The sequence below is a fragment of the Adiantum capillus-veneris genome, chromosome 6 (assembly GCF_014529385.1).
Source record: "Adiantum capillus-veneris isolate H3 chromosome 6, ASM1452938v2, whole genome shotgun sequence".
Lineage (NCBI taxonomy): Eukaryota > Viridiplantae > Streptophyta > Polypodiopsida > Polypodiales > Pteridaceae > Adiantum > Adiantum capillus-veneris.
Window position 1 is genome coordinate 14258016 of NC_140936.1, and position 14711 is coordinate 14272726.

At 44.4% G+C, this 14711-nt stretch overlaps 1 protein-coding gene across 1 annotated transcript in view; it reads left to right on the plus strand.

Moving 5' to 3' along the window:
- The window catches only part of LOC147455173 (ARM repeat superfamily protein), a 98040-nt gene that overhangs the window by 48101 nt on the left and 35228 nt on the right, over window positions 1-14711 (plus strand). The window contains exons 13-18 of the mRNA XM_086514008.1: window positions 8063-8197; window positions 8907-8999; window positions 9077-9259; window positions 9511-9615; window positions 9740-9898; window positions 10337-10381. Of these exons, the coding sequence (XP_086370134.1) occupies window positions 8063-8197; window positions 8907-8999; window positions 9077-9259; window positions 9511-9615; window positions 9740-9898; window positions 10337-10381 (720 nt within the window). The remainder of the gene's footprint in view (window positions 1-8062; window positions 8198-8906; window positions 9000-9076; window positions 9260-9510; window positions 9616-9739; window positions 9899-10336; window positions 10382-14711) is intronic.

Genomic DNA, 14711 nt, shown 5'->3' on the forward strand with positions numbered 1-14711 from the left:
CCGTGTAAAGTTAATTCACGTCCATCTTTGAACAAATTGATAGTATGTCCTCGAAAGCTAATTGTTGGATCATATTGGAATAACCAATGTTGACCAAGAATCATGTCGTAATAAGATAAAGGCATGACTTCAAAGTCCAGTTGATTTGCATAAGTTTGAATATCGAACTGCAACTATCGAACTATCTAATCACAAGTCAAAATTGATCCATCTGCTAGTTCCACTTCATATAAGTGAGATGTCTTTTGAGTTGGTAAGCCAATCTGTTGAACTATCTGAGTGCTGACGAAATTATTCGAGCATCCGCTGTCCACCAAAATATTGATGGAGCGACCATTGAGTGTTCCAAGAAGGCTCAAAACTTGCTTTGAGAGAGGCTCCAAAACTGAAGAATTGTACTGAGCATGCTTCATAAGAATAGTCGTATCCTCTGAGACACGAATCGTATTGACCATAGATTTTCCTTTATCCTTAGCAGAATTTGGTTGTTCAAAATTCGATGATGTTTCCGCGTTGGAATTTCTTTTCGAATTAGACGGATTTGGTTTCTTTGGACATTGATACCATCTATGGTCACCACCGCAAATTGTACATAATCCTTCCTTCTTTGAAGTCGAAGATCCATTTGACGAAGAGCCTTGCTGAGTATTGGAATGCCGATCTTGAGAAAAATCACGTCCTTTATCACGATCAAGTGGAGGAACATGTGAAGAAGATCTGCTTTCAGATTGTCGATCTTGAGAATAGAACCTCGAAGTTGAATAAGGTTGCGTTGCTTGCTGTCTGAACTGAGACTGATGTTGTTGACTTTGGCTATAGCTGTCTCTGCGATCGCGCTGTGAAAAGAGAGCGTTGTTTGAAGATCTATCACCAGGGAGAAAATTCCGTGTAGGGCGTCGATTATCGCCAAGACGCTCCACATAGGCAATTGCAGCATCCAAGGTGGTAGGGTTGTATTTGTGCACATCGTCCTTCAGGTTGGGTTCGAGTCCGTTGATAAAGCTTTGAAGTTTATCAGAGGGACTAAGAGTCTCTATCTCCAAAGTTAGCCTTTGGAACTCTTTGATGTACGCGGCCAAGGAACCTATCTAGCTCAGGCGGCGAAGAGAGGACCGGGCATGAAAATCCGCATTGGCAGGTTCGAACGCCTTGCGATTAGCACGCCGGAACTTATCCCAAGAAGGTGTGTGTTTACCATTAGCAACCCGTCGTTGCCACCAAGGAAATGCTGTGTCCTTGAGCAGAGAACTAGCAAGTGCAACTTTTTTACTCTCGATGAAATCTGTGTTTGATAAGTAAACCTCCATTTTGAACAGCCATTGGTCCAGCATGCGCTTGTCGCGGCGACCATTATACGGTTCCGACAGTTTACATCATGCTTCTTCTTCCGTGCAGTATTAAAATTTTTATAAAGTAATTGAAGTTCGCAATTGTCTATCACTTTAGTTGGATCTGGTTTGTTTGGTTCATCCACTGAAGCTTCGGAAGAAGGTGTTGAAGATGTTGCTTTAGTAGTTCCAGAAACAACAGGTCGACTTCGAGAAGTGTTTTCCGTGTGCATCTCATCCAAGCGAGTGTGAAGTGATGTGAGGCTTATGGAAAGTGTGGCCATCTGCTCCTTGATAAGAGTAAGGGCATCGTCAGATTGACCACCTCCATCCTGAGAATTTGGCATGGTTACGTCTCAAAGGAACTCGAACAAGCGCAAGTTCTAGGTCAGGAACAGGTCCTGGGACGAGTGTTACAAGCGAAAACTCTGTTTTGAATGGGTTCCGGCTTTGGGGTCGGGTAGTAATCTCGAATGAACTACCACTTCGGGTGCAGAGTGAGTTTTCTCTTTGTTTTTTTTAAGTTAGTTTTTTTGGGGGTTTATATGATCAAGTGAGTGAGTTCACATGGGCTTTTTTTAAAGAATTGGGTGTTTTCACATGACGCTTGGCCGGCCACTTAAGCTCTTTAAAATTAAAGGCCACTTGGTGTATTAAAAATCAGCGCAAAAGAAATGCCCAGCAACGTGATTCATGAATCAGCGCAAGAAAAAAAAACATCAGCGAATGGCTGCATGTGACGTTTTAGTCCAGCGCTTGGTGAAGGAGGGGTGAGGCTTGGGAAAGGGTGCGGCAACCGCGCGATGCAGTCCAGCGAATTGCGCATAGGGGCAGGACTCTCCACGAAGAGGTGCGATCACCGGCTTGAGGGGTGGTGGCTTTTCATACGAAGGGTTCTGCGAGCGATTGGGTGCAATTTCAGCATTCAGCCTTTTCAGAAATTCAAAGGGGTATGTCACCTTCGGGAAAGGGTACGAGCATGGGCGAAGGTGTGGCTGCCTGCTGGGTCCGTGCCTTTTCACACGAAGGGGTGTGAGAGCGGCTCGAAGGGTTACCACCCAAGGAATGGGACACGTGAAGAGTCACCAGCATAAATTCACCGGGTACGCCACCCACACATCTGTGCTGCTGTTCTGTATTTATAGAACTGAAAAATATCAAGTTACCTCATATGCTCGCAAGTGTGTGTGTACCACCGTTCTTCTGCTTCCATGCAACTCCGAGAAGGGTAGAGTGTAGCGGCTAGGGTGAGAGGCTCACAACCTTCGGGTCCCGGGAAGAAAAATTTGCTTTGATACCACTGTGAGGATTCTAGATACTAATCCTTCATTAAGTACTTAAACTCATGATTAAGACTTAAGAAACTTGAACTGAACTTAGAAACAAGGCTTAGAAGACTCTGTGTTTGATTGATTGAATGTGTGATACAAGGGCTCCTTATATAGGAGACAAAGAGACATAAATGAAAAGACATGTCTCCTGGTGAAGAGACATGACTTTAGACGTAAAGACACATCCTTTCGGTGAAGAGCTACAACCATTGGGCGAAGAGTCGCACCCGTAGAGCGAAGGGGTGTGACCAATCGTCGAAGGAGTGTGGATTTTGGCGAAGAGGCACGTCTCTTGGGCGAAGAGGTGTGACCATCCAAACGTAGGGGTCCTCCTTGGCATGGCATGGTCGTCGTGGACCGCAGCTGAGGAGTGCCTATGCGGATAACGTTGCAGCATTCCTCTGCGGGGCCGTACCGCGATACTACAATGCTCTGGCCCGTGAGGGTGTTGAAAGCTCGTAGGGCTTGTAGTTATTGCGTACGGTGCGGTCCCGCCTAACATGGTCCTGGGGCTTTCCGAGCGGGCCTTGGTGACCATGGTTGGCCGGATCGGGATGCCTCCTTTGAGCCGACGCCCACCTTGGGTATGGCAGTCCTACCGGACATCCGCTGGACGGGGGCCTTTTTCTACCAGGCGAAAATCCTGGAGTACCTGGGCAAGATTCAATACGGTCTGTGAGTTACAAGGGTTTGTCCCTCTCTCTCAGCCTTGGTCCTTAAATGCATCATTGAATTCGTTTGGTGATTTCCCGACGTTACCCTCGGGTGGCGTGACTAACAAGGGAACATGGACTGACTAACATGGCATGAAAAGACTTTTTACTCCCCCGAGGGGGAAACTTGCTTCCATTCCCCGTTGACATGCCACGATACGGCATGGAAGCGCTTTTCCCTTTGTCGGCAAGTCCGCAAGGTAATTTGTCTTTGACTCGTTTGCGCGCACGCGAAGCAAAGGCAGCTCCTTGCTGGCTTACCGGCTCTAGCCCAAAAAAGTAAAAAGTAAAAAGTAAAAAGGCACTTCGCGTATCTGCAACTAGGAGTAGATGTATTGCTGTTAACATAGTCACAATCGTGACATCACTGGATGCACCCTCTCTGACTCTCACACAGTCTGAGATCACCTGGCTCATCCGCCAGGACTTGACTCAACTAGACACCAGGAACACATGGATACAACTAGCACAGGAGCTGGGCACGAAGATGGCTTTCTACAGAGAGCATCTTCTCCAGCTTACGGAGGATGGTTTTGTGACGAGACCCAGATACAAGGACACCCACTTGTCTCACGGGATACGATGTGCTATTGGCCAGATACGCACATCTTCACACCAGTTGCGGATCGAGACTGGGAGATACAACAGAGTACCAGCAGAGGCTAGGACATGCCTCCTGTGTGACCTGCCTGGAGCCAGAGACAGAGTTGCGCTACACATGCCACTGCCCCGTCTACTACGAGATACGCGGCCACTTCCACTGCTTGTTCAGAGAGGGATTCGGACCACTCTCTAGAGTCATGCGGTACGAGGATCAGAGATGCTTGGGTGTAAGGTGCAGCGGAAGTGAATGTTGAACTTTGTTCAAGATGAGTGCTCCGAAGTGTGCTCAAGGTTCCTTTTACTTAGGGAAGGGAGAGCCTTCCGTTCTTTAATGACAGAGTGCAAGTGATCACAAACAAAGTGGATGAACATTGTGAATGAAGGTGCTGAGACTGAGAGATAGAGAGAGAAGAGAATACGACACCAGAATGTTGTCAAACCCTCCTCCGAAGGCCCCACTCTCTATGGCGAGAGCGGTCTACTATTGATTGCACAAATCTCTACAATGCTTGGACTTGCCGACGATGTCGACGACGATGAGGATGACGATGAGACGGGCTGAAATTTGGAAATGCTAATGGCTGAAATCTGCAAATCTTTATCTGCTGAATTCTGACTCTATGTCGGTGACGATGTCGATGGCGACGATGACGCGCTGAATTTCCGGCTGAATCTGCAAACTTCGCTGGATCTGACCGTGCGGCGAGGATCTGCTGCGGGAAGGTGAGATTTGCGAGGTTCGGAACTTCTACTGTGATGGTTGACTGCTGAAAACTGAAAGCACTCGTGCTTACTGAGGTTCCGTCGCGATGAATCTGCAAAACGCTAAGGGGTCATGTTGATGCAAAAACGCTAGGGCTGAAAATTGTCCTGCTACTGTCGGTTGGCCTGCAAATGCAAAATGCTAGGTTGCTTGATCTGTCTTGTTGCTGCTGGGGCTGATCTGCTGTGCAAGAAACGCCAGGCTGCCTGTGGATGAAAACGCTAGGTCCTTGCAGATACAAAAACGCTAGCTCTGTTGATGTGGGGGGTCTTGCTGAGAAGGTGCCTGTTGAACTTTGGTTCCTGCTGCCTCTTCTGCCAGAAAGTGCTAGCTTAGGTTTGCTTATATACGAACTTACTCAATTTGCCCTACCTACTTTCTAACAAAAGTCACTTAAAAATAATAAGTGGAAAACGTCAAAAATAGGGAAAATAGGTCTATGCACTATAAAAATGCTACTGATGGGATTTGAGTGGAATCTGATGGTCATGCTGTGTGCAACCAGAGGATATGCATCTAATCTAAGAGTCTGGACATGCACGGTCTACGAACAGACTCACAAAAGTGCCAGATCATTTCCTATTCTAGACTGACTTGACTGAACTGAACCTTGGTCATGCTGTAGCTTGTCCACGGACACATAGGGTTGGATGGGTCACGTGACATTGGGTTTGTTTTTGCTCGAGTTGTGCAGACACAGAGAGAGCTTGATGAGGGGAGAGGCCAGCCAGTCTTAGAGACGGATCACAGACTTCTTTAGAGCAGACACTGGACACCTGGAGGAGCTACTAACACAGGAGAGCTTGCTACCTCACACCAGAGGCACACTGATCGACTGAGCGACCGAGCTAGGGAGATCCAGACGCCCACGACTGCGGAGGACTACACAGCATCGACGGAGGCTGCATGAGAGGATTCGGATCACTCTGGCCCAACATGCACGATGTCCGATCAGGCTATTGACCATGGAGGAGATTGATGAGATCTGTCAGCGACCGATGCTAGATCTTTTGTGATCTGTGACTTAGCTATCCCACCTAGTTGCTTAGATCACGCCTAACTGTTTCGATTCCATAGCATTTTATTGTGTTATTTTATTTTGTCATTTTGTTACTTTGACTTTATATCAGATCCACCACATTGTAACTTTCTGGTCTCACAGGTCATTCTGGCCTTCTGAAGACGATAATATAACATTTCATTTCATTTCATTTCTCTCTCTCATTTCCTCTCTTTAGGGAAATAAAAGGAACCATCATTCATGCTAAGAAGCAATCATTAATGCAAGGAAAGAAGTAAAGAATTGTGGAAGTGTAAAACCTAGATCTTCACCATTGCAATTCCGTTGCATCTGACAATAAGAGTTCCTAGAGGAGCTACCAAAATCACAGGTGTACAATGTGGATGTGAGGATTCTAGGTACTAATCCTGTATTAAGTATTTAAACTCATGATTAAGACTTAAGAAACTGAACTCAAAGAAAGACTCAAAAGACTCTGTGTTTGATTGATTGAATGAATGTGATACAAGGGCTCCTTATATAGGAGACGAAGAGACACAAATGAAAAGACATGTCTCTTGGTGAAGAGACACGATTTTATACGTATACGTAAAGACACATCCTTTCGGCGAAGAGCTTCAACCATTGGGCGAAGAGTTGCACTCGTAGAGCGAAGGGGTGTGACGAGTCGTTGAAGGAGTGTGGCTTTTGGCGAAGAGGCACGTCTCTTGGGCGAAGGGGTGTGACCATCTAAGCGCAAGGGTCCTCCTTGGCATGGCACTTCGCGTATCTGCAACTAGGAAGAGATGTATTGCTGTTAACATAGTCACAATCGTGACAGTGGATGACACAGCATTGGGATTTGCAGCAGCGAGTTCTATTTTTGTACCAAGATTTTTCAAAAAATTATGCAATTGGAGGCGCTACATTAGCATGAGTTCCTTGCTTCACCATCTTCTTTTCTCCCATTCTGATTATTCGATCGAAGGAGATTGTACTACCTTTAGATGTTAATAAATCCAATCACCAGTGGAAATTGGTAACAATGGTATTAGAGCTCATTATTTTTCTTGCCTGGTGCAAGCAAGCATGATCCAATCTCTATGTGACGTTGCAGAGAAAACTTTTCCATTCAAGTGAAGAGTCCAGAGACTTAAGAGGAGAGGGTAAAATCAGATGATTTGAAGGACTTTTGAAAGAGGAAGATATTTTTGACATTTACAAGATAGGAGATGGTGAATTAAGACAACAAGATCTTTTGACTGTAGTTTGATGGGATTGACCAGTGTTGATTGTTGTTTGACTGACGCGCATGGGTGCTGGAACATGGAGAACCATCAAATTTACCGAAGAATTTTCTTGTTTACTCACTAAAAAGCATAAAAAGCACGCTTTTTGCGGCTTTCTTTGTTTTAGGAATCTCTAAAGATCTTTTAAAGAGTTTAGAACTTGACAATGCTACAAAAGCCAAAATTCATGTAGTCATTGAGCCTGACATTTTGACACAAATGAATATGAAATTTTTCCATCTTGAAAAATTAGGGTTTTGCTATGCGGACAGATATGTTTGTTAAATGGTTGGACTATAGCTTATCACAATGCAAGTTATTGGTTAGTTACGGAGCACTTAGAGGCTATTACTTCACTATTTAATGTTTTACAAAGGGACCAAAACCATTAATGGACTAAGCTCGAGGTTTCTAAATAAGTTTTTTAATGGGTCCTAAAAATTCGAAGAAGCAAATGGGATTGGCTTAATTTTCCACTTCCAGTTTGATACAAAAATGACTAGCCACTCTTTTGAAGAGCACTCAACAAGGGTACCACTCTAAAACCCACTCTAATGGATAGTTTGAGATGATTAAATTGTCATGATTAAAACCCTCCTCTTTTGCATCTCCTGAAGACTTATCAACAAGGTTGAAGGGTCCATATATTTCAAAAGAATAATTTTTGTCAGAATCTTCAGAATTTTTAATTATCAAATCATGCCAAGGGGCCTCAAAAGTATTAACCCATTATGGAACTAAATAGGACATAAAAGTGTACTTGGACACTAAAACAGAACAAGTATAAAGAAGGCAAAAAGAAAACCTGGTTCCGATTGCATTCTTTCATGTTTAGTTATATGAGCCCCTCCTATAATTGAGGTGGAGATCAGGTCCTAGTACAATGGCTTTGTCTGTCTGTTTTTCAGAGGAGGAAGAGATAATATGAATGAGGTGTTCTAGTTGCAGTAATCTGTATTTATGAAGCTGTAATGCAGTAGTGATTGGGAGTCTGTTAATGGCATGGAAGTGATGGGTTAAACTTCTGTTTTGTAGCTTGCAGCCTGCCGTTCCTTGAGTCATCTTATAGACGACATTCACTTTTATGAGAGAGATTTTGCAAGGTTTGTTTCGGCATGCTTGGAACGATTATTTCAGTTTATGAATCGTGCACAAGAATTTGACTCCAAGGTACGTACTTCTGTTCTTTCTTTGCATTGTACTGATGAGCACATGTGAGTATGCATGTGTCGTACCCATGTAAGTTGATTATGGATGGTGTGTGTGTGTGTGTCCGCGCCTGCATGTTTGTCTCTTGATTGTGTGATTTGTGCAAAGGTTTTAACCCTTTTTATAGGTCATTGGTTTAGGCCCTTCTGACTTCATGAAGTTATATATCTGTACATGGGTCGTTCTATGCATGTTTACTTGTAATGCCAGAGCCAAATATTGCATCCATTCAGCAAAGCATCTGTAACCAGCCATGCATTACACACTATATTTACATGTACACATGCATTGTCATCCAGGCTCTCGTTTACTTATGCTGGTAGAGACGTACATATGCATGCTGCTGCAGTACATATCGGCATGCACAGAGACACATCCTTACATACACATACATATACACATACATCTGCATGCGAATAAGCTTTAGCTGTTTGGCCAATGCTCTCATTGTAATCATTGGTGGTGGCCGTCCTCGGTCTTGGTATGAACTTAGGTATCATTATAGAGTCAGAGTCCTTAGTAGCTATTAGTAATTGGAAGTCCCGTTTTAAAAATATAACCTCATTTTGACTTGCATTATTTTCACAAAACCTAACAATGAATGTGTTTGGGACCTTGATATTTTCTTGCATGTGGGCCAAAATATGACCAGCTCTATGTTGGCATACAGTTGCAGGTTCTTAATCTTGTTTCGTTGCTGATTGATCGTCTTGGAGAAAGCATTCTTCCAAGCACAAAAAGTCTGATTTCCTTTCTTCCTCAGGCAAGGTTATTACATATTTGATCATGACAGTTTTTGCTTCTTTTCAGTTTTAGATCAGTACTGATGATCTGTTTCAGGTATGGCAAGACTCAGATGGTCAAAGCCTCCTGCGAATACAGGTCATGGTGGCATTGCAACGCCTTATCTCTGCACTAGGGCCACGATCCACAGTCTGCTATGAGTTTCTGTTTCCAATTTTAGACTACAGCACAAACATAAATCAACCAGATGAGCTCAATATGCTGGAAGATGGCTTACAGGTATTGCAGAAGGGTCAATGCTTCGGAGGTTATTCTTTAAACTTGTAGCATCAGATTTTTGCTTGTGAGGAGTATTAATGCGTTGATTTAGTTATACTCCATTAAATATTGTACACAACTAAAATGCTTTAACATTTTCTATGGTTTCTGAACTGCTTGGTTATCTTCATCTTACTGTAAGTCTGGGTCACAATCCACAACAACAGCTCATTTTCTGAGCATAAGTTTACGTGGTTGATTTATGGCTGCAGCTGTGGCAGATTTCGTTAAAACATGCACCGGCAATAACTCCCCAGCTTATGGCATTGTTTCCGCATCTTGTTGCAGTAATGGACAGGAATTCTGAGCATCTTCAGGTCTTGGTTGATCATTTTGTGTTTTGTTGCCACTCAACTATCACAAGTTTTTTTGTTCTCGCTTAAGGTCAGGTTGTTGAGAATCATCTTTAGCAATTCTTCCTTTGGCCTTTACTTAATGCAGGTAGCCATGAAAATTATTGCCAGCTATATTCTTCTGGCTGGATCTGGTTTTTTGCAGCTGCATTCGGCATCTGTGGTGCATATTCTGGAGGGTGTAATTGGAAATGTAAATGAAAAAGGCATGATGTGCTCTCTTCCTGTTGTGGAGATGCTCATTCAGGTACTGGTCAGTACAGAATGTGTGTTTTAGCTCTTCAAAACCTTCCTAATAACACGAAGGCCTTTTGTCGGCTAAGGTCTGGTGTTTCTCTTTAATGTGTTTGCTTCTCAGCTGAACTACCAGCTTAGCATGCTTATGGTAGCAAGGGTTTTCTGATTTAGATTTACAGTATTTAGTATTCTTCATCATGTACCTGCATTTGGTGCAATAACGGCTACTATGTGAATATAATGAACTTGAATTTCTTGCACATCCTATGATAAAAAGAATTATTTGTTTGGTTGTTTAGGTAGCTAGGCTAGGTAGTACTTTGTGAAGTATGTGCAACTCTGGAGTTTCTGAAAATAGGATGACATTTTAATGTAAAGAGTTTCAGATCGAAACTCATCTCGCAGTAACTAGTTACAGACAATGATATTTCGCTTGTTCTCATTTCAGTGTTTTCCAAACGATGCACCTGGTCTCTTGAAAGGAATTTTACAGGTATTGAAGGAAAGCAGCGAAGGCATCTTACTTTTTTGCTTTTGTTGTATGTAGCCTCACTGATTTTCTTTTTCCAATTTTGGGAGAACCACAAAAATCTGCCAGATCTATAAATTTTTTTAAAATTCTCTTTAAAATATACCTAGGTTGTTAATTTATCGAGACTCAGCAATTTTAGCAGACCCTTAAACTAATGTGCGCTTATGGGTGTGTGTGTGTGTGTGCATATCCTGCCTGTGAATTTTCTACAATCTGTGTTACCCGCCAGCACTTGCACTTGCACTTGTATTTCCCTTTAGCCTGCATTTTTCCGTCCCTGTTGCGTAGCCGCTGCTTGTAACAATTTTTGCATCATCCATTACCCCTCCCCTTTCTGCCACGACTTGCTACTGCTGGTGGCCTGTTGGGCCGAGTATTTCACCGCCGCATGCGCGTACACACGGGATGTGTGTGCGTGCACTCACACACTCACACTTTGAGCTTGGTTGAGGGGTGAGTTGGGCTGGGGTGACGACAGGTTTGGAGTATTGACTCTGCTTCTCTCTCGTGTGGTATGGCACTGTCTATGACCATATCTGAATACTTTCAACAGAAGATTAGTGACTATTGAGATTCTCTCTCAAGAGGCATCGTCGGGCAACTTGTGGGATGTTCCTACACCCGAGTTAAAATCCAGGAATGACTAATTATGTCATTAGCCACCGTGGATCAGGGTCAAGTGGAGGACATCTTTTTGTTGGGTAGAGGTACTTTCATTGCCATTCTCTCATCAGGGGAGCTTGGCTCTATATTGGTCCCCCAGTCTCATCTCACTATTGTGGATAGATTGATTTTTTTGGTACCCTGCTATGAGGATTTTACATTAGCTGCTATTGAGCAAGATGGCAGGATCTGAAATATCCTATAAAAATTGCTTTTCTAGAGTTATTTGCACATTTATTTTGTTGGCTGATATGTTGAGGCAGATGGAGCTATCTTTGTCATACTTGTGATGTGTTCAGTGCAGACTAAGACTGTGATCACTCCTGGCGAGCGATTGGACGGAAGGATAGACAAAGCGGCAATCTACGCACTTGGCAACACTTTAGTACTTCAAAACAACTGAAATAACAGAGAAATAGAGACTCCACACGGGTACACGTGGAGTGGCAGAATTCCGCCCCTAGATGTACTGGCGCTAAAGCCTGGCGCCCCTTTCAGTATTTCTATATTCACTGATTTGTAAAGGATACAACTCCTGTTGGAACAAATCTTCCAGCTTTGCGTCGAGATGCCTGAAAGACTGACCCTAGGGGCACTTATAAAGAGTACAAGGGATGCTAAAATTAGAGCCCCAAAAGCATTTAACTTGAAAAGCATGAAGTCTAAAATCATCTGGTCCCAAAAGCTAGCGCTCAAAACTACATAAAACTGCCAGCATTAAGTTGCAGAATTTCTGTACAGTTGGCACGTCATCAGCCAATGCAATTTGCAGGCGTCCGTATAGCTGCCACGTCATCATGCTCTTCACAATTTTTTATAAGTGGGGTCCCTTTTTATAATTTTAGGCCCCCTCGGCAAGACTTCATAAGTTGATATTTATTTATTTCTTCTTCTTCTAGGTTTTCGGCCCCTCGGCCAATTCTTGTAAAACTCAGTCAAGGTAGTCCAAGACCCTAAGGTCACTAAGATGTCCTAGCATCATGCAAACGACTGTATGTGCAAATACCACGTAGAGAGAGTTGTTCACGACACGGAGGATTCTGGCTTTGACCAAGAGATTGGCATGGACCACCTTCTTAGGGAGAGTGAATTTGTGACTGGCCAAACGAACACATGGATCAGATGCGTCTATGACCTCGATGCAAAAACTCTAACCCTAGAACCTGTCATAAAGACATCGGTGCCATCTATTGCTTGTGGTCTATATGGAGATTTGCTGAACCCTTGAGGGATGGGCCTCTACGTGTGATATTTTCATTTTGCAGCTTTTTGCAAGATGGGGCCCGTCGACCTTTCTTGGTCGAGAAAGACTTATATGATTAGATTCAGATTGCAGATGTTTCATGTGTTCTCTTGGGCGGGGGAGATTGAGTTTGATGCCTTCCATGGGCAAACGTTGGTGGAGGCCATCAATTTTATAGATTTTAGACAGTTGTCACACTTGTATGAGTCTCAGCTTAATGTTGCCTTGGGAAAGTTGGTTTGATCAGAGAGATCATCATGGTACCTTCCGCTTTGATAGTGTTGGACGAGTGGATTCCTCTCACCTCTTTTAAATATAGTTTAGCTGTGCAAAAGGTCTGCATCCTAGAGTTAATAGATTCTTAGATAAGGAAACTTTCGATCAATTAAAACAAGAAAAGGGAAGAAAAAATGAACCCCCGTATGAAGTGAAGCCCCCCTCCCCCCCCCCCACCCTTCACACCTCTCTCCCAGTCTCGATCCGCAGCTGGCGTGAAGATGTGCGTATCTAGCCAATAGCACACTGTATCCCATGAGACAAGTGGGTGTCCATGTATCTGGGCCTCGTCACAAAACCGTCCGCTGTAAGCTGGAGAAGATGCTCTCTGTAGAAAGCCATCTTCATGCCCAGCTTGTGCTAGCTATATCCATGTCCTCCTGGTGTCTAGCTGAGGCAGCTGCTGGCGGATGAGCCTAGTGATCTCGGACTGTGTAAGAGTCTGAGAGGGTGCATCCCGTGAGTACTGGAAGAGGGGCAATCTGTCTATACTGAACCCATGCGCGTGGAACCATGATGTCATCTCCCCATACCAACATGTTGTATCTCCCTACATGGCTAACTGTCGAGAGGACTCTAGTGCAAGGCGGGCATATCTGTCTCTGGGACGTTCCCACATGTGGTGTATGAAGGAGACAGATCTGGTGAGCGCCTCAACCACTAGTGGGGGCCAGCTAGCTTTGCTCGGATAATGGCACGTGGTACTGAAGCCTTGGCTATAATGAGCCGTGAGATCGTAGAGACGAGAGGCTTCTCCATGTCCCCCCATCCATCAGTGCGACCTGTCCTCCCGTGATGATCCAATGAAGGCTTCTATATCTCATCTCCATAGAGCAATGCAGAAGCCACCAAAGTGTCAAAGAGCCAGAGCTTCGTCCGAGGCTCCTGAAACTGAACTTGTGAACACATCCTCTCCAGTCTCCCCAATGCCAAATGGGCTCTGGTCAATCTAGTCTCTGCTGCTCTCCTCAATGAAAATGCTGGTTCACTAAAAACCACGTGTAAGCATCTGTATATTCCACTGTCTCCTGGCCGTATGTGAATGCGGGCGTTGATCTTTTGATCCACTGTGGGGTGGTAATAAATACCATGACCTTGGTTTTACCAAGGTTGACAGGCAAATCACTTTCATGGGCAAACCTATGCAAAGCATCCAAGTGACGTTGCATCCCCTCTGGAGAGTCGGAGATCAACACAATATCATCAGCATATAACAATAGCGGAATCCTTGTCCCTACGAGCGGTACACCTCTATCACCATCTCTCTCAATGTAGTCAGAAACCTCATCCACATACATACCAAATAGAGTAGGAGAGAGTGGGCAGCCCTGTTTCACCCCAATAGTGGAGTGAACCGGTGTAGATAGACCCTCTGAGGTGCGTACATGCCCTACTACTGATCTGTACAATGCTATGATCCCCCCAAATGAGCTCTGTGGGTACTCCCATCTCGTGTAATCTACGCATCAATCTAGCTCTGGGTACTGTGTCAAATGCTTTGCGGAAGTCCACAAAGCTACTATAGATCCGTCTCCCACAGGATCTACCCTCCTCGATGATGGCCCTAAGTGTCAATATATGGTCAAGAGTAGAAAAACCTCTCCTGAACCCTGCCTGCCCAACTGCACGCATTCCCTCTCTCTGCCCAATTGCCCATCTACTCAGTTGCTACTCAAGAATGGATGTGTACAACCGTGCCAATGTGTGTCCAATCATGGTAGTGCGATAATTTCCAGGCTCCATAGGGTCTCCTGATTTGATAGCTACAATCATAGATAGGCTCCAAGTATCAGGCAAGCCCTCGCACATGGCACGGTTAAACATAACTGCTAGAAGCTCCGCTAGTAGATCTCTGGCATGCACGAAATGCTTAGCCACTAAGCCATCATGATCATATGCTCTCCCAGTCCTCATCTTGGCAATGGCCTTCTTCACCATCTCAGCAGGGAAAAAAGCACATGTGTGTGGGCATGGATTTGGGGGGGGGGGGGAGTCGGGAAGGGGCGGCTGTCCAGAAACTGTGCACAAAGATGATGCGTACTGTCACAAGACAGGCACCACGTGCCAATAGAAAAGAACGGATTGAACAGACTTTTGGCACTTCAATAA